Source organism: Zonotrichia albicollis, chromosome 3 (assembly GCF_047830755.1).
Source record: "Zonotrichia albicollis isolate bZonAlb1 chromosome 3, bZonAlb1.hap1, whole genome shotgun sequence".
Taxonomy (NCBI): Eukaryota; Metazoa; Chordata; class Aves; order Passeriformes; family Passerellidae; genus Zonotrichia; species Zonotrichia albicollis.
Window position 1 is genome coordinate 30,081,565 of NC_133821.1, and position 17,593 is coordinate 30,099,157.

The 17,593-nt window shown below is 40.1% G+C and overlaps 2 protein-coding genes across 4 annotated transcripts in view; one reads left to right on the forward strand and one right to left on the reverse strand.

Annotated features, from left to right (window-relative positions):
- The window catches only part of RAB3GAP2 (RAB3 GTPase activating non-catalytic protein subunit 2), a 43,179-nt gene extending 41,321 nt beyond the window's left edge, over positions 1-1,858 (forward strand). For all 3 annotated transcript variants that reach the window (XM_074537039.1, XM_074537041.1, XM_074537040.1), the window contains exon 35: positions 1-1,858. In XM_074537039.1, coding sequence (XP_074393140.1) covers positions 1-147 — 147 coding nt within the window. In that variant the 3' untranslated portion in view covers positions 148-1,858.
- The window catches only part of IARS2 (isoleucyl-tRNA synthetase 2, mitochondrial), a 27,929-nt gene continuing 10,931 nt past the window's right edge, over positions 596-17,593 (reverse strand). Inside the window, exons 13-23 of the mRNA XM_074537042.1 lie at positions 13,602-13,704; positions 12,891-12,984; positions 7,643-7,751; positions 6,768-6,870; positions 5,700-5,825; positions 5,193-5,324; positions 4,518-4,624; positions 3,566-3,711; positions 3,220-3,410; positions 2,548-2,692; positions 596-2,429 (exon numbers count right to left, since the gene is read on the reverse strand). Of these exons, the coding sequence (XP_074393143.1) occupies positions 2,275-2,429; positions 2,548-2,692; positions 3,220-3,410; positions 3,566-3,711; positions 4,518-4,624; positions 5,193-5,324; positions 5,700-5,825; positions 6,768-6,870; positions 7,643-7,751; positions 12,891-12,984; positions 13,602-13,704 (1,411 nt within the window). The 3' untranslated portion in view covers positions 596-2,274. The remainder of the gene's footprint in view (positions 2,430-2,547; positions 2,693-3,219; positions 3,411-3,565; positions 3,712-4,517; positions 4,625-5,192; positions 5,325-5,699; positions 5,826-6,767; positions 6,871-7,642; positions 7,752-12,890; positions 12,985-13,601; positions 13,705-17,593) is intronic.

The following is a 17,593-nucleotide window of genomic DNA, read 5'->3' on the forward strand; positions in this document are numbered from 1 at the left end:
GACCCCCAGGAAATCCAGAACGTGGAAGTGCCAGTTGCAACGACAGCCAGGCTGGTGAGCAAGGTGATCGAGCACCTGCCCGAGAACCACGGGCAGTACAGCCTGGCCCTCAACCTCATCGAGGCCGTCGAGGCCATTCCCGCCTGAGCGCTGGCGGAGCAGGGCACGCTCCTACGCAGAGCTGAACTTCATGGGAAGAAATTCCACAGGGCTCTGGTTAAGCAACAAGAAGAACAATGCTCCCCATCCCAGAATTTCAGAAGGTAATTTTAAATTGGAGTATATTTTAAATTTTACACTAGTAAGAATATGTTTAGTTTCTAGTACACTTGTCAGTATCTGAACTGCTTTGTTATTTATTTCTGACTTGAGCGCTTTATGCAGTTGTTTGAATTGGGTATATTTGCCAGCAGTTTTACTCTCACAACACAGTCACATCTTGTGAAATTCTGTATTTCATGTTGGCAGTAACTGCTGCACTTTCAATGTTCCATGTATGATTTGTTTTCCAAAAGCAACTTTAGAATTAGACCCAAGAAGAACCTCAGTCTCTAAGTTACCATGTAAAGCCAATACTGCTTTTTCAGAAGCTCGAGTTGGTGTTGGGCTCACGCCTTGTAACTGCATTATGTGGCAATGACAACTGCACTTGATGTTGGATGAAATGTGCTGGGGCCTTAGGCAAAAGGGAGAGCAGCCTGGGAAGGAGAACCCAACTCTCCAGACATATGAGTATGGACTTCTAGTCCAGCTCTCCCCGTGCTGTCTCTGGGGCATTGGGCTTCAGCTACAACTGGATTTACATCCCTCTCCATTATTATTAAGCTCTGCTGAGTTTAAGTAGGTCAAGGAATGTCTTACTGTAAGATTTTTCCTTCATCTTATCACTGTAGGAGATGTAGTATGCTATGAATCTCTGCACATGTTAACTTGTAGTCAAAAATGCTTAGAAAGTTGATCTAACTTCTCTGAAGATTGATAGTACTGAGTACTTCAGCCTTAAAACCCACACTGCATTGATGGTACCTACAGGGAATCCTATAGTGAGTATTTTCACTATTGGAATGGTGTTGAACATGGTTATCTGGCATTAGTGACTCCTGTTCACTACTTGTCTGAAGGAAGCCAGGAGAGAAAAATGAAATTGGTGTAAACTTTTTGTCTTTGTCAGCTGAAATTACCAGCTCCATCCTGTAACCTGCTCTTCCTGCATTACATGTAAGAAACATGTGGAATATTCTGTCTTGCTAGAGGCAGAATTTGGAATTGAGTCTTGTCTTTCTGAAGTATGTGCTGCTGTTATCGAAGGGTTTGCCTTCCCCCCCAAAAAGGCCATGCAGGTGGCTTGCTCCACACAGCCTCCTCCATCTGTTCTGCAGCCCCACTTCCTGATCACTGCACTCCAAGGCAGCTGGTGAAGGATTCTTGCCTTGATAGTGAATGTTTGACTTCCTACAGACAGAGCAAAGAACAGCCAGAATTCCAGTAAAATGTTCTATTGTACTTCTTTACTGACTTCCATAACTGAGGTTAAAACAGCTGTAAAGGAAAAATGGAAGAGGCGGTATTGTGACCACCTTGCCTGACAACACCTCACATTTCTGCAGAAATGAGTGAGCATGAGATTTGGGCATCATGGAGCCTGAGGAAAGCAGAGTGTTCCTTAGCTGCATTACATTCCTCTATCCTGGTACAGCTGTGTAAAGGAATTTACTGTAACTGAGTATCATGTCAGAGCTGACACACTACACCAATCAAATCTGTAATGTACTGTAAGTAATACTCTGTATATAGTGCTATTTTGTGTTTATTTTGCTGTGGATTTGTGTAAATTGATTAAATAAAATTTGAGGTTTCATTTTGTCTTTTCCTTCCTTTCAGGGGAATGATGGTCACCATTTTCTCTTCTGTTTTGTAAAGAGGACTGGCTCTCTGGGGTTATGCTGAACTACCAGCTGCCAGTATAAAAATTAAACAAGAGCTGGTTCAGATTTTATCTTAAATGGAAGTGAACTGCCACAGAACACAGGTTGCTAAGAACAAGTAAATCACAGTTATTTTTAACCACTCTTTTTATTAAGCTGAAAAATGATATACACAAGTAGTGTATATATATATATTTATATATATATACACACACACATATAAGGTTCCCCAAAAATACATGATACCTCCTGCTCAGGCTGGGGCTTAAGCATCTGCTTCTACAGGTTCCAGTTTGCAGACCTGCTGCTTCAGCCACTTGGGAGCAGCTTTTGCATAGGCATTTTGTCTTCACGTGCTCCCCTTTCCAGCAGCAAGGACTTGGAGGCACCGTGGGCAGGGAGTGCTTGAGGACTCGGCCATGTATCTCCTGCAGCGAGGGCATTTTGCTTTGGCAATGGGTTGGGCTATAACTTTGTATGAAGATTGTTCACAGATATCACCACCTGTCAAAGAAAGTGGAATTGCTGAGAGAGAGGCTGGAGCTGTAGGTAAGACTCTCTCATGTAGCCATGAACAACCCTGTGTTGTAGTGCAGGAGTCTGTCTGGAATGGTTTTCTTACCTTCCAAGTTAATCAGAAAGGTCCCTTTTGTGATGTTTGCATCTGAAGGTATTTCTTTGGGGAACTCACTCAGCAGGGTTGTCTGGGAAGCCATCATTATCTCATTTAGCTGGGAAACACTGGAAGTTTCTTCAGCCTGCAGTGCCTGGGGGACAGAGAGCTTTCAGACTTGAAACTTGGTTTTGTTTCTCAGCAACATCCAGTCTAGAAAATAAATGCTGAGCTGTGGCTCCTAATCAGAGTGGATGGTTTGAACCAAGAGTCTGATTTACTCCTGCTAGGAGGAGGAGGACAGACTTTAAGTGCAGTGGCCAAGAGAAAGGGGCCTGAGGGCCAGGCAGCTGCCCATAAGCCAGGGACAGGGACAGCAGCATCCCACCTTGGGATGCTGCATTGGAGCATTGCCAGGGGGGTAAAGGGGGTCCTCCTCCAAGAAACCAAAGCTGATTTTTTATTGTGAGGGTGGTCAAATACTGGCACAGGCAGCCCAGAGAGCTGGCAGGATCTCCATCCTCAGAACTATCCAAAAACCAATGGACAGAGGCCTGAGCAAGGAGCTGTGCTGTACAGGCTCCAGCAGTGCCTTCCACCTGAACCGTTCTGTGAGTGGTAAGTACAAAGCAGAAGAAAGTTTTCACACAGACAACACTACTCTTAGTTGCATTTTTTTACCTCCATTAATTCAAACAGCAATCCAGGCTCAATTACAATGATGACTTCATATTCCAAAGAGTTCTTGCCAGAGATGGATCCAAGGAAGGACTCTCTCATTGCACATGCACCTTCTATTGCTTCCTCAATGCCAGGCTTCTTCCATGCTGAGCTTGCATTAATCCAGCCAGTACGAAACACACCCTCTGAGTCTTGAAAGCAAAACAAAGCAATTCTTATTTTAGTCTATTTGGGTGTTTATGAAATGAATAAAAAAGAACGGCATATTTCTGTAATTGCATTCCTTATAACTGTGCAATTAAACAGTGCACTAAAGGAATTGCTTAGCAGTGGGTATGTGCTTTACTTTTCTTGTAAGGGATGTACTGAAACACCTCCTCTGCCAAGTGGGGCAGGATGGGTGCAAAGGAGCGGATGATGATGTCCAGAGCCTCTGCCAGCACGGTTTGACACGAACGACGCTTAGGATCCTTGGCTTCTTCGCAGTAGAGCCTGCAAGACAGCAGGGAAAGCTGGAAGGTATTCCTATGTTCATGTTTCTGCTCAAGAGCCACGCTTCTGGGACTGCCAGTGGACATGCAGAAGTCTGACCCGCCCAGCCTTTGTAAGTAAGGAAAGCTTTTCTGGAGTGCCTTTCCCTAGGAAAGCACAGTGAGCTGCAGGCAGGACCATGTGTATCTGCAGCCACAGGAAAGGAGTTTGTCACAGGAAAGGAGATTCTCTACATGGTAATTGGGGGAGAGAGAATCTGTCCTTAGGGAGCTGAGCCTGCAGCTGTCAGCCCTTTGGTTCAGCTGTAAACCTCAGCATTAGGGCTTCTTTTCCCCCCACTCCTCCTTTACTCATGTTCTGGCAACTACAGATCAGTATAACCTCCCCCCCTCCTACCCCATGAAACAGCCCTTGCACATTTACACAAGTATCGGTCACAGCCTTAACATTCTTCCACTGATCTAAAAAACCAGATAAATAGGCTGAGTTGCACAGCTAACTGCTAAAAGCCTTTCTCCTCCTGTCTTCCCAAATTCAGATGCACACTCTTTCTGGGTAAAAATATAGATCCAAGACTCAGTCTTTAAATCTTTATTTGGTTTTAAATGTGCTCGTTTGATGACCTTTTAAAGTGTTCAGTACCAGCAGCGGACAGAAGAGAGCACAACAATGACAGCCACTCAGCTGAATGCACTGAGAGGTCCTTGGAGATACCTGTGTTCACTCAGCATTCACGTGGAACCTTATTACCTCCATCTCAGACCCATTCCTTTTTTCCCTTTCAAAGGCAGCAGGAAGGAACTCACCTATCCTTGATCATGCTGAAATAGAAGTTAGACAAGCTTCTGGAACAGAATGATTGCAGCAGTCGAACAACTTTGCTATAATCATATTGTTTGTAAGCTTCTGTAACCTGGGAGAGGGAGGTAAGAACAGTGCATTGGTTTGCATCACACACCCCCTGATAAACTAAATTTACAGGAAATGGAATGAGTGGCAAAAGGTCTGGCAGAAACTTTAAAAGGTTGTTGGAGGGGAAAAAAGTTAAGTCACTTAACACTTATGCCAAAGAAATAATTTCCATTCAAGTCTGAGTGGAAAGAAAAGGGGAAACCCCAGAAACATGCCCATGGTTTCAGCAAAATGGTTCTGAGTGACAGAAATGTCAAAGTTCTGTACAACAGCAAATGTCCAAAGCTCTAGTTTTTGGGTTTGTTTTTTTTAATATCTAACTATTTTTAAAGACTTCTAATTTGAGCCCTTAGGCAGTGAGTGCGAAAATCTGGTTGATGTCCAAGTTAAGAATTTTAAAAGTCTTCCTCAAAAATTGAGATGGGCTTAAAGGAGTGCTCACTGCATTGAAGGATCCTTTGTGGTTGTAATGCACCTGCTTGACACACACATTTTACTCACACATCTAAAGAAAATAAAGCCAATGGAAAACATTGCACACATGTTCATCTAAACACAATTCCCCTTACCTTGCTGCCATATTCGTGCAGTAAATGCAGCATGTATTGATCCACTATGTACATCTCTGCAGGGGGGATGGAATCTGTCTCTGGGTTGAAGCCCTCCACATTTCCCAGCATGAAGCGTAGAGTGTTCCGGAGCTAGAACAACCCAGAGCAATTAAACATTATTAGCCTTCACTTTAGATTAAACACAAAATGCTCATGTTCCATCACTATTTAAAATTGACTGCTTTTCAAAATGATTGTGTGAATAGTTACAAAGGCATCATAAAGAACACAGGGCAAAAGGACCTACAGAAAAATAACGACTGGCTGTTTTCACAAAGCACAAAGCTGTGAAATGAGTCTTTTCTCAGCATACTTTACAATTTGACCCACAGGTGTAAAAAGCAGTAGTACCTCCCTAAATAAGCTTGGAAAAGGTTTCTTTAGGCTAAAGACTAGAAAACTTTGCAAGCAAGACACAGAGAACCTGTTGTTGGGATAAACAGTGTTGGCAGTGGTGGCTCTTACCTTGTTGATGTCATCTCTGGCAGCACTGAGCACCAGAGGCCCAATCATCACCTCTGTGAAAACATTGGATTCCGCCACCCACCAGCGGAGAACATCGGCACCGTATGGAGGATCCTTGGTGTGATCCTGAGGGCAGACAGGAAAGCACAGAGCCATAGAATAGCTCCAGCTGAAAGGGATCCATAGGGATCCAGTCCAACTCCTGTTCCGTGCAGGACTACCTATAATTTTATGTGCCCAGAGGCTACTGTGCTTGGAGGCTTCCCCTTCTTTTAGTAACCCACACCTGCAGCACTCTCTGTACAGGCAGTGCTAGAACCTAGGTAAGCTGAGAGAAACTCATCTGCAGCCTTAATTCCACTGAATGCTTCTCATTAAAACAGCATTGTTAGTATCTAAAACTATATAGGTTTTTCTTCCCCTTCACACTGTTTTCAACTCTGAAAACGGCTTTTCTCCTTTGTGAAAGCATAGGAACAATTGTGTGTTTTAATTAACCAGATAAGCAAGTCATGCAAGGATTGATTCTTTTGTCTAGTGAGTTGCAAAATCTGCTCAGCAGCCTCAGAAACAGCAACAGTGGGACTGGGGAAGGACGGAAATTCAGAGCATATGAATGCACTGCAGTGCAACCTCCCTGACCAGGGAATGAAGTTTCCAGAGACAATGACAGCCTGAGAGCAGAGAGACTGCTGGGGTGCAGCTGCTACATCTGACTGCTCCGCTGCCATACTTGGTAAACTTCAGTCAGTCTCCCAGCAGAGTTTCATTATTTTAATTTTTTGTTTGTTTTTATTATTCCTCTTCTCCATTACTCCATCAACACTGGTAAAAAGGAACCATCCTACAACCTCTGAATAATTTTCTTTTCTCTTAGTAGAGAGTGAAGGTGAGGGGTTTTCTTGCACTCCAGCAAAAGCAGCACAAGTCAAGGTTTTCAGACCAGCCAAGTGGAACTGCAGTATAGCCAAAGCAGAGCCTGACAGAGTTCTGCCACAAGACAGCTGTAGAATCTGGCAGTGAAAGGTTTTGAGTGGCAGTTCTGAGAAACTCAGGAGCTTGACCTACTTCGCCTCCATTGATGACGACATCAGGGTCAACCACGTTGCCAACAGACTTAGACATCTTCTCCCCTTTCTCGCCAACAGTAAAGCCATGAACCACCAGAGTCCTGCAGGAAAGATTTTAGTGAAAACAAAATCCCAGGGAAAAATCTATGCTAAGAATTGATTTCTAATGAGGATATTCTTAAGTCAATGCACACAGAAACCCTGTTTTGTTGAGTCTGAGGCTCCATCCATCCTGAGTTCAACCAACCATGAATATACCCTGTACTACCATCCACAGAGAGCAAACAACTTTATTTTCCTCATTTAATTTTGTTCTGTAAGATTGTTTAGATATCTAGGGCATGAGTATTTCAGATTAAATAAAGACTAAAGCATTATTTACTTTTTAAGCCAATACATTTCTCAAAATTGCACAGCCTCCTTGCAGCTGAGCCACATTCCCCTTCCCTATTCTCTCCATCTTCCAGTAGATAAATGGTGTTCCACAGCTCCAGCAGAACACAAGCACACAGCTATTCCCAACTCCCTACAGCCTAATGTTGAATTCACAAGTCAGTGATCTTGGGAGATTTGCACACTGGGCTTCCCAAAGAATTTCTTTAATTGTGGGAGTGGGAGAGATAGCAAAAAGCCCCTTGTATCTGATAATTCCTAAATTACTAAGAATGAAAACATTATTAGAATTATGATAGAAAATAACAGTAAATGAATTACAATCTACTATGAGAAAACCTTTATACTAATAATATAAGAACACAAATCAGATACTTGGTACTGGTTTGATTTCTCTTGTTTATACACTACTGTGCACATTTCCAAAAGCCCAATATTCAATAAATGGACTAGAAATGTATTTGCAATCCACACACTTACTTGTATGGTGCCTTTTTCCTTGCTGCCACACTGGTTAAGAGAGAGGACTGAAACCAACCTCCCAGCTGGTCTTTTCCTTCAAGGTATGTATCTGCTCTCTGATCTGCACCTTTAAAAACCAGAACGTTTTATTTGAAATATCAGGCCTTGTATCTTACAACAATTAACACAAAAAATCTCTGAAAGTGATTAGTAACATTTATCTTGCTTTTTAAACCCAGTAAGTAAATGGTGTGTGGTTACTTAACCATGATACAAGGGATTCATTAGTATTGAAATTTTTAAAAGAATCCAAAACCTGCCACGCTCCAGAATTTAACAAATAAGCTCGCTCTCTCCTGAACTAAATGGCAAAATTATGAAAAAAAGCTATCATGCTCAGATTGCTTCACAGAAGTCCTCAGAATACTTTTCAAGTGCTCCTAAACAAACTGCAATACGCAAGAAAAGTCCACATACTTTGGAATTAATTCCCATTTGGAATTACTCAAGGCACAAGGCAAGAGATAAGGTGCCCAACCAGCCCATGAAAGGCATTTACAGAGGAGAACAGGTAGCTTTGGCAGTGACCACAGCTCACCTGTGACAGAATGTACATTTTTGGTCACTGGTATTCCAGGAAGATTAAAAACTTTGGGAACGAGTTAGGACAATGTGGGAAACAAGAAAGCCTGTTGGGGATAGAGGCCTCTGGAAAAGCCTGGCTTGGGAAGTCTGAGTAGAAATATTATTCCCTGTAAATACAGACATAGAACAAAAGAGGAATGTGCAGCTAATGAGTACTTTAGAGGAAAACTGGGCTGTAAGGCAGGCAGGGTGTTAGCCTGACTGCACATTAAAAGCAGAAGAGCTAACCCAGCTATTCCACAGGGTTGAGAGAGGACAGCACAGTTAAAATGGCTTTACTGGTGGAATTCAGTCGCTGTACAAAAAGGTACAAACTTGTTGACTCAAGAAGTCCCTCCTTGTCCTAAGCAATCCTAGACAGGTCACCAGAGTGAGAACAGAGTAATGTGAACACAGCAGAACATGCAAGTCAAAGCCTACAAAGATGCAAAACCATACACATATTTGTCAGGAGTTTAGTTTTGATTCTGCAAGTTGATGGTGTTGCTTTCTCAGTATTCAGACAGAAGTTTCTCTACTCAATTTTTATTCACTGTCTCCTCTTTTCCTCTTCCTACGACCCCTGAGACAATGCTTCTTTCTGCGCTGACACACTTGATTTATTTGTTTAACTTAATGGAAGTTTCAATATTAGATCCATCCTGCAATAAAGGGAAGTTCAACATTACAAAGGTCAAGGCCACACAGTTCCAGGTAGCACAGGAAAAATGTGTGGGTGGATATCATGGTTTTTACACATCGGCTCATTCAGTCAAGGAAATCTACAAAGAGTCTGGGGTTTAGAAGTACAGTAAGTAAGGAGCAACCTTTGCATTAAAGACTGCAAAAATACTTGTGAGGACTAGATTAAAAAAAGAATATTTGTGGTAAGGAAGACAGTAACATTAGAAAATCTGTAACACATTTGTTACTTACAACTAGTTTATGAGCCACTGGTTTTAGAGAAGTGAACTTTTCATGGAAATGCCAGTAGTTAGAACTTGGAGGAGAGAAGAATTTCAACAAACACTGATTACAAACAGCAAACTGGATTGGGCTTTTCTGACAGGAACTAGTACATCTGGCAAGCTGGCTACTGGTGCTTGCAAAGTTAACAGAGGCCTGAACATTTTATCTGTAAAATACAAACATGGGGTTTGCATTTACAAAACCTGCCTTATAAGTAGCTCCCCTTCCTCAGTTTTGTTAAAATTGTGATTGTTATATAAAAATTAATTACAACAGTGCTCACTTTTTTTTTTTTAATAAATGGAGAAGTCTGTCCAACAATCCCAAAGAGACTTTTCTGTTTATTTTAACTGAGGTATAGTACATAGGTCGTTAAAGAGAATTACAATTTATGATCCTTCTGGTTTGGATTTCAAGATTCCATATCTTTGATCTTACAGACTTTGACTTTTAGATTAAACATAATGTATTTTAATGCCAGGAATGAACCAGCTAAGATAAATTCAAGCCTCTCAGTCAGCACAAAAGTTTAAACACTTAGATAGGCAAGCTGTAAAATAATCACATTCATTCAGTTAAAAATTAGCCAATAAGATAGGGAAAAAAGTTATGATGTTGAAAACTACCATCGTTGCAATACCCACAAAACTGTGGGTAAAAAGCTGTGTGACTTTTACCAGTGGCAAATCACATCACAGTAAAGTCCAGTGTACATTTTTATATGAAATATTTTTAAAAAGAATAATCTCAAAGTTGTAGTGAAGATGGCACTCTGCCCATGAGGAAAATGTAGGAGAATTTTAAGACGTCTCTTAAATTGATGCTCCATAAGGAGCTACTGAAATGAGCTCTGTCAAAAGGCTGAACTTCAAAGCAAAAGAACAACAGAACAAGTGCTGGGCACCACAGCATTAAGTATTTAAAATTAGCACATGCTTTTGAACAAAATTTTGCTTTTACCACACTTTCTTTTTGGAAGCAGTGTATTAACACTCTTCTACCTCACAGCAGCATTGTGAAAATGCAGTTATCCACGTCTGAAGCATGTGTAGCAAGAAACAAACAGGATGAGAGGGCACAACAATAAACTGTTCAGTGAAAACAGTGTTAGGCAAACACAGTATTAAGAAAGCAAACAGCATCCCCAAGAAATTTTAGGGAATTTCAGAGAACGTTGTACTTGTGGATCTGCTCTCAGTGATGCCAGTGAGTGGTGTTTATTTCACACAGTCTACTTGTAGCTGTACAATTTTGGGTTTGTGACTACAAATCTAGTAGCCAAATCTCTGATTTTAGTGTATAAGTTACAGCTGCCCCACTGCTGACATAGAATGGTTTGGTTAATCTGTCATTTAGCTACAACTGGTACCCTTAGGCACACCCAGGCTGTAAAAAGGAAGCCAACCATAATTTAATGGAACAAGAGTAACTTTAAGCCATGTCCATGAGAAATAGGCCCAGTCCCTGGAAGGAGATGCAGTAGGACAAGCATTAGAAATAGGACTGTGCAAGGGCAAAAGGTAATGCAACCTATGATTTACACCACTGGACTTGGCTGTCACTGAGCAATTCCTTTATCCTCATTCAGCAGAATCTCTCTTCTTGCCCCTCTTCACCCCCTTCCCAACCTGCTTTTTTTTTGCTGACAGCAATCTGTGTGGCCATCAGCCAAAGGGATTCATTTTGTAACAGCTGCACCTCCTTTAGTGAGCTTGGACACAGCTGGGGCAAATGCACTGAAAACCCCGGCCAAGTTCTGAGTCACAGAGACGCTGTGAGAAGGAATTATTTTCACAAGACTGGAAAACTGACAGGGAGATCTGTAACATCTGTTATTCCTGCTAGTTACTAACAGATCATTGACTTAGAATTTTCAATAACTTGAGTTCAGGGCAGAGTGAAACAAACATTAGTCTCAGTTTTAGTCATCTTTTATATCCTGTAGTAGCCTGAAAGTAACTCGTGCTGTGAAAGAACCTCTGCCACCAACACTGACAGAAGGCAGCAACAACCTCTGCTATCATTCATCTCCTACCACAAAATTAGTTCTTCACATAATGACATTCTCTAAGCAATCCTGGATTTCTCCAAGAATTCCATCTTTTTTTCCTCCAAGAGTACTTTAGAAAACAACCCCACCCATTAGTCTATCTGTAAGCCTTATCATTGATAATATTATCATTGATATTGGAAGAAGTTCTACAAAAAGCTTTAAAAACTGGAGCACATTTCGGAAATAGATGACAAAACTCTTAATTCAACAACGTCTCTTGCAAAGTTTCACAAAAGGTGAGTTAAACCAGCAATTTGATATGAATCACAGACTGTACTTCACTTCTGGCAGTGGCTGGAAGCCTCAGTTACACAGAGAAAAGGTAATGCAATTTTTGATTCATTTTGGAGAATAAATGGGGTTAGAAGGTTACACTGCTGGTTAGCCAGTCCCCAGCTCTGACAGCAGTGGGGCCACTCCAGTTATCTCACACAGCAGAAGATGATGCCTTACACACACCGAGCTCCAGCAAATTTCATTAAAAGAGAGGACTAGGTAGAGAAGAGCAGCTTGTAATAGTTCCATGAAAGAAGTCTGAATTGTGATGATCCAAACATCTATTACACACTACAGAATCCATATGGGAGCTTTACACAAATTAACAACGAATCCAGAGCCTTGATTCTGCTATTCCTTATGAAAAGTTATCTCCTTTACAAAGGATTAGAGGACAGGTGTTCAGCTCTTTAAAAATGCAAGTTTGTAACTGCATAAAATACCACTACTTTGTTATAGCTTTCAAAATCAAACCAGAAACATTTTAAAAGAGCATAAACCTCAATATATGTAAAAATCTTCTAGAAAATTAATGTTTGCTGATGGTACATCGTTGCCTTACCATGTTGCTAAGAAATAAAACTCTGGTACTAACGTGTTTTATAATTCAGCAAGATTGTTATCATGCAATTGTGTACAGAGGGTTTAAAGTCCAACAGACTTGATGTATGGCACCAGACTCCTCCTTTAGAAAAGACTCCTGACTTTGCACTATCCTTCAGGCAAACAGTGTGTATTTTACATCTTTTTATACAAATATCTATTTGCTACCTACTAAGTAGCAACTACTGGCAGTAGGAGCCATAAATAGCATATAGCAAGTATAAATATTTTAAGCCACAATATACTGCTTTAGTTACTGAAAGCAATGAGAAGTGAAAAAGCACACCTACACTTTTAAATTATAAAACTTGGACTCAGCAGCTGATCTCAGTCTTTGCTATTTGTCTGTGCTATTTGCTTCAAACAGCACAGACAAGCACAGACTGAAATTTGTTAACTAAAAACAATTTAGGAGTACCAAGTAGCAGCAAAGTACCTTGGCTGTCTGTGCCATGAGACTTCTCCACTCAAAGCAAGTATGAGGTGATCAGCAGTTACACAGTACACAACATGTCAGAATCATTAGAGCAGCATATTAGAAAAACCTCAACTTTAATTATGCTGAAAATGAGTTTGCCAACATTAAATCCTTATCTTTACAAGCAAAAGCCGCTTTAAAAGTCACAGCCCGCTGATGGCATAATCTGCCTCAGTTGTGCTGACACCAACAGTGTCACACAGAACAGTTACATTTTGCTCTCCAAGTATTTTAAAATAAGGATCAACATAGGAATTCTTTACCTTCCAAAACATGAGCCCAGGAAGTTCCACTGTCAAACCAAATGTCTAGGACATCCTGTCCCTTGACATAATCCGAAACATCATGACCACCAGCCTAGAGAACAATTGAGAGAACAATTATTAAATAAGGCAAATAGAATACTCTACATCATCAATGCTTTTCAAAGCTAGAAAGAAAGCAAATTTTGTTTCTGGACCAGTTTTGTACAGGTTCTGTTACCAACTTTGTGAGTGAACACAAAATACTGGAGGTAATTTTTGACAAGAGTTTTCAGATAATTACTGATGGAAACTCAAGGTAGGGCAAGGAAAAATTACTAAGAAGATCTCAAATGGCACAGTAACACTACAGCTTTGTGGTAGCTTAAGTACACAATTCTTAAAGGACAATAAAAAGTTAGGAAGAACTAAATAAAAATTCTAATCCATCTTAATGACCAAGACCTAATACATATTTGAGCTCATAATTTGGTTAATTAGGATGTCACTTTCCTCCTGATCTAAGAGGAGGATGGAGATTTCTGCCCTGAATTAACAGCAAAAATCCAATTGTGTGTGTGTTCTGCCCCACTCAGATCTCAGTTTTGGAACATTCCTTTTGCAATGAGGGTACAAGACTGAAGAGTATCATGGGAATAAACAAAATTTTTCTATTATTTCCCATCACTCAACTGTCTTGAGCACCTGCTGTACCTGAAGTCACAAGTTTACCTTTGCTACAGCCTCTTTTGACAAGAGTTGTTCAATAGGGAGGGCCCACCATGCATCTGTTCCTTGCTGCTCCACTATTTTGATGACATCTGTGATGGTTTCACTGGGTTAGGAGGAAAAAAGGGGTTTATGAATGGAGGAGTTAATCACACCTTTCCACAAGTATCCCAGACCCAAAGCAGTGAGAGATGCTGATACACAGACCAAGCTACTAGAACCTGTGATTTTCCAGCTTCTAATCCCTACAAAACTTCACAGAGCTTCCTGCCTGCATTGAATACTTTCTGGCTTTGCCTTCCAAGATGGGAGGATTTGTAAAACATGCAAAAACTCACATGGATTCCAAACATCTTCTGCAAATACCTCATAATTGGGGCACTCAGAAAAGATGCCAGCAGCTTGAAAACTTCTAAAATCCATTTTATTTCTTATTTATTGACCTTGAATTTAAAGAAACTACACAAGTATTTCCCCTCAAAATATCTGCTCTTTCTAACAACAGGTTTATTTTTCGTACTGGATACAGAGATTTTGGGAACTCGTGGAAAGGAGGAGTGAGGAAATGACAGCTTCTCAAGTAACACACACACACACATACATACATATATATATATATACACACACACATATACATTATATATATATATATCTATCTTAAGCTTCCAGTAGCCTGAATTTTCCAAAATTAGCAATATAGATTTTAAATTGTAGTAAATATAAATATATTAATCCAAATAATGTAAGAAACTGAAAATTCTGCACCCATAGAGTGATAATAAATCATTCAATACACACTCTGAAGGCAATCTATGAGTCCATATCATATAGCACCAGCCAGGACAAAGGTCCTGAAAATAAACAGATATTAAGGAAATAAGAAAAATTAAAAAGTTAACTAAGCATTTTTTCTGATCTGAACAGAGAAGACAACCTCAAGGTGTGCAGTTCTGTGCACTATCTATGACACATTCAATCTTTGGCCCTAGTAGGTAAGGCTGTGGGGAACTGATTTTTAATATTGCTTAATACCAAGTCTAGACATAAATTAAACTATCTTAAAAAGCCAAAGAGGAACCCCACACACTTTGTCTTGCTGATTCACAGACCACTTGCTAAAGAGGTGATTTTTAAGACATCTGCTGTATTTAAGGAGTACAACAGATCATCCCGACCTGCCAAGTTCAAACTAAACCTGCTGTGTTACCCAGGACACCAGAGATCTGTTCATAACTCGAGAAATGAAGATTTAATCAGTTAACTAATTTCTTGACACAGTATTGCAAAAGGGGGGAAAGTAAAATAATTATCTGCCATAATTTTCTTAAAAACACACAAGGCAGATGATCTTCTTCGGTCTTCACTCAGTTTTGTGTTTGGTTTTCAGCACAGTATTTTACTTCACTGTTAATAAGCTGAGCTACATCACTAAAATATTGAATGGACTCTTACACTCAGGGTTTAAGCATGAAAACATGTTCTCCAGGAAGCTGTAGAACAAATTACTTCAGTTCATGACATGAGGTGCAACGGCGAGAAGAAAATCCAGTTTTGCTCTTGACTCCTCAAATTGCAATGACAGAATATCAATTTTGTATCAATCAATCAATCAATCAATCACTCATCAATTAATCAATTTACTTCTCAAAATAAATTCCTGTAGAACATTTTAGCAGATTGTCTACAGGCAGAGGCCATTAAGCAGCAATACTCACACATGGCCATCCCTGTGGCACCACCACCATTCTGCCCCTTTCAAACAAGCCCAGGCATCATTCACCTTCCCTTTTAATGTAGGACACAATTTATGGCTTTGTAATTTGTCTTGCTAAAACAACACTGAGGAGCTCCAGTTGTGAACAGTACCGCTTCTTTACAGAAATATTTGCACAGAGGCCTGTTTGTCTGTCTATCCTTCCAGTTTTGAGAGTGTTACTTCTCCAAGATAAAAGCTAACAACAACCCCAGTATAGGCACAATTCCTGGCAGGTAGCTGATGTGCAACCCTTATGTCTTGCCTCCTTTACCCTAAATCTCCAAATTCAGAGAGCTCACAGAAAACACAAAAATGAAATTTGCCTCAGCCTGGACTAAACTATTCCTCTGAATTTGTCTTCTGTAGGATGAGTACCTTCCACTGATAAAGCTGGATTTACACCCTGACCTTTAGCAATGATACTGCAGCACCCAGGAACATTTTAGAAAAAGCAATACACAATATTATTTTTCACTCTTTGCCAATAGAATTTTCTGCCTTGGATTCTTCTCAAATACACTATCAGTGTATTTTTAAAGACAGCTCTAGATAACCAGTTGTCTTCACCTGAAGATTGGAAGAGCTCTCTCCACAGTTTCAATGCCTTCCTCTCACTGGCTGAGTCTTACCCATAGAACTCACCAGCAGAAGACAAGAGTAGCTAAATTAAAAGAAGGATGATTTACCCTAAAACATGTTTATTACCATGTAAAATATTTGTGCATGTTGAGTGATTCATGCAAGAAGTAATTCAGTGCTCAGCTACTAGCCCTGGCCTCAATGAGAGCCAGAAAAATTCTCTGAACAGGAATCACACCCTCAACTAGCACAGAAAAGCTACCAGCACATCTTGTAAAGCAGAAAATTTAATCAGGAACTAAGCCTGTCTTCCACATAGTTTTTTCATATTGCAAATACACTTCTGTGGAGGGACATAAACTCCAGTGATGAATTAATTTCAACCTATACATTTTTAAAATATTCAACAGGTATTTCACAATATCAATATTTGGAGGGATTTATAAAAGATGATAAATCCAGCTATAGATCAAAATTAACAGTTATCTTGGACAGCATATAAAAATATTCTCTTAATAAACTATTTTTTTCCTTTCCATCAGAGGTGGGGGAGGGGAGAGAGAAGAAGGAAATAAACCTTTGCTATTACTGTCCCTTGGGAAAGCATAATAAAATGCCTGCCTTCATTTACAGTAAGCATTGCCAATGTCACACAAGACTTGTGTAGCCTTGCAGATACCCCATTCCCACAAAACATACCATGAGCTAACCTTTTATCAAGTATATTGCCATGCAATGCAAAGATTACACTATTAATTTATGAAGAGCAGATTTTTTTAAAGATATTTTTGTTACACAAGAACCAACAGGTACAATTATGCTACAGATAAAAGTTTTCAGATAAGTAAAAGAAGGTCAGATTTGTGTTATCAATTACTTACAAGAAACAAGGAGTCAAGGACTGTGAAGTCAATTTTTTATTGACCAATATTCTCAAAATTCTGTCATAGTTTCAAATCATGTTTTAAAAAAACCCAATATTTTAGCAGTGCAAGTTTTTTTCACTATACAGTGTTTCCCTAGGGAATATAAGTGAACTTTAACAAATATTTTATAAAAGGAGGTAGTTTGGATGAAAGATTTCCAGGGTACCTTTTCAACAAATCTTTTTTACTCCTACAGTTTGAAAAATACAAGTCAAACAAATCAAGCCCCTGTACCTATCTCTGCTCTTCTTGCAGGATCCTTATGATAAATTTGACTTCAAGAGAGAAACAACTTTATTTAAAGTATCTGCATTATAAGAAGCAGGACTTTTGCAAAGTACTTTTCTGTAAGGTGCAAGTGAAAACCACCTTGTTCAAATAACTACTCATCACTTTATAATCTGCAGCCTTCAAGGTGAGCATGATAATTCGCAAGTGAGCCATAAAGGCATTGTAAAACTTTGCCCTTTATTCAGGGGCTATCTGGAAGAACTTGCATTACGTGTCCCTGCTCCGCTCTGACACCCCTACGGCAATTCACGCTACCACGGCTCCAGCCAATCACCCGGGAGCCAGGTATTGATTGTGCTGCACACTTATTTAATCTGTTAACAGAAATTAGCCAGCATTAAGATACAGGCAGGAGCAGAAGAACACAGAGCCTGATGTTCTCCACATCTCCTTTCCAACAGCAGCAAAGAGGGAAAGTTATCTTCTGCTTTACAAGAATGTCG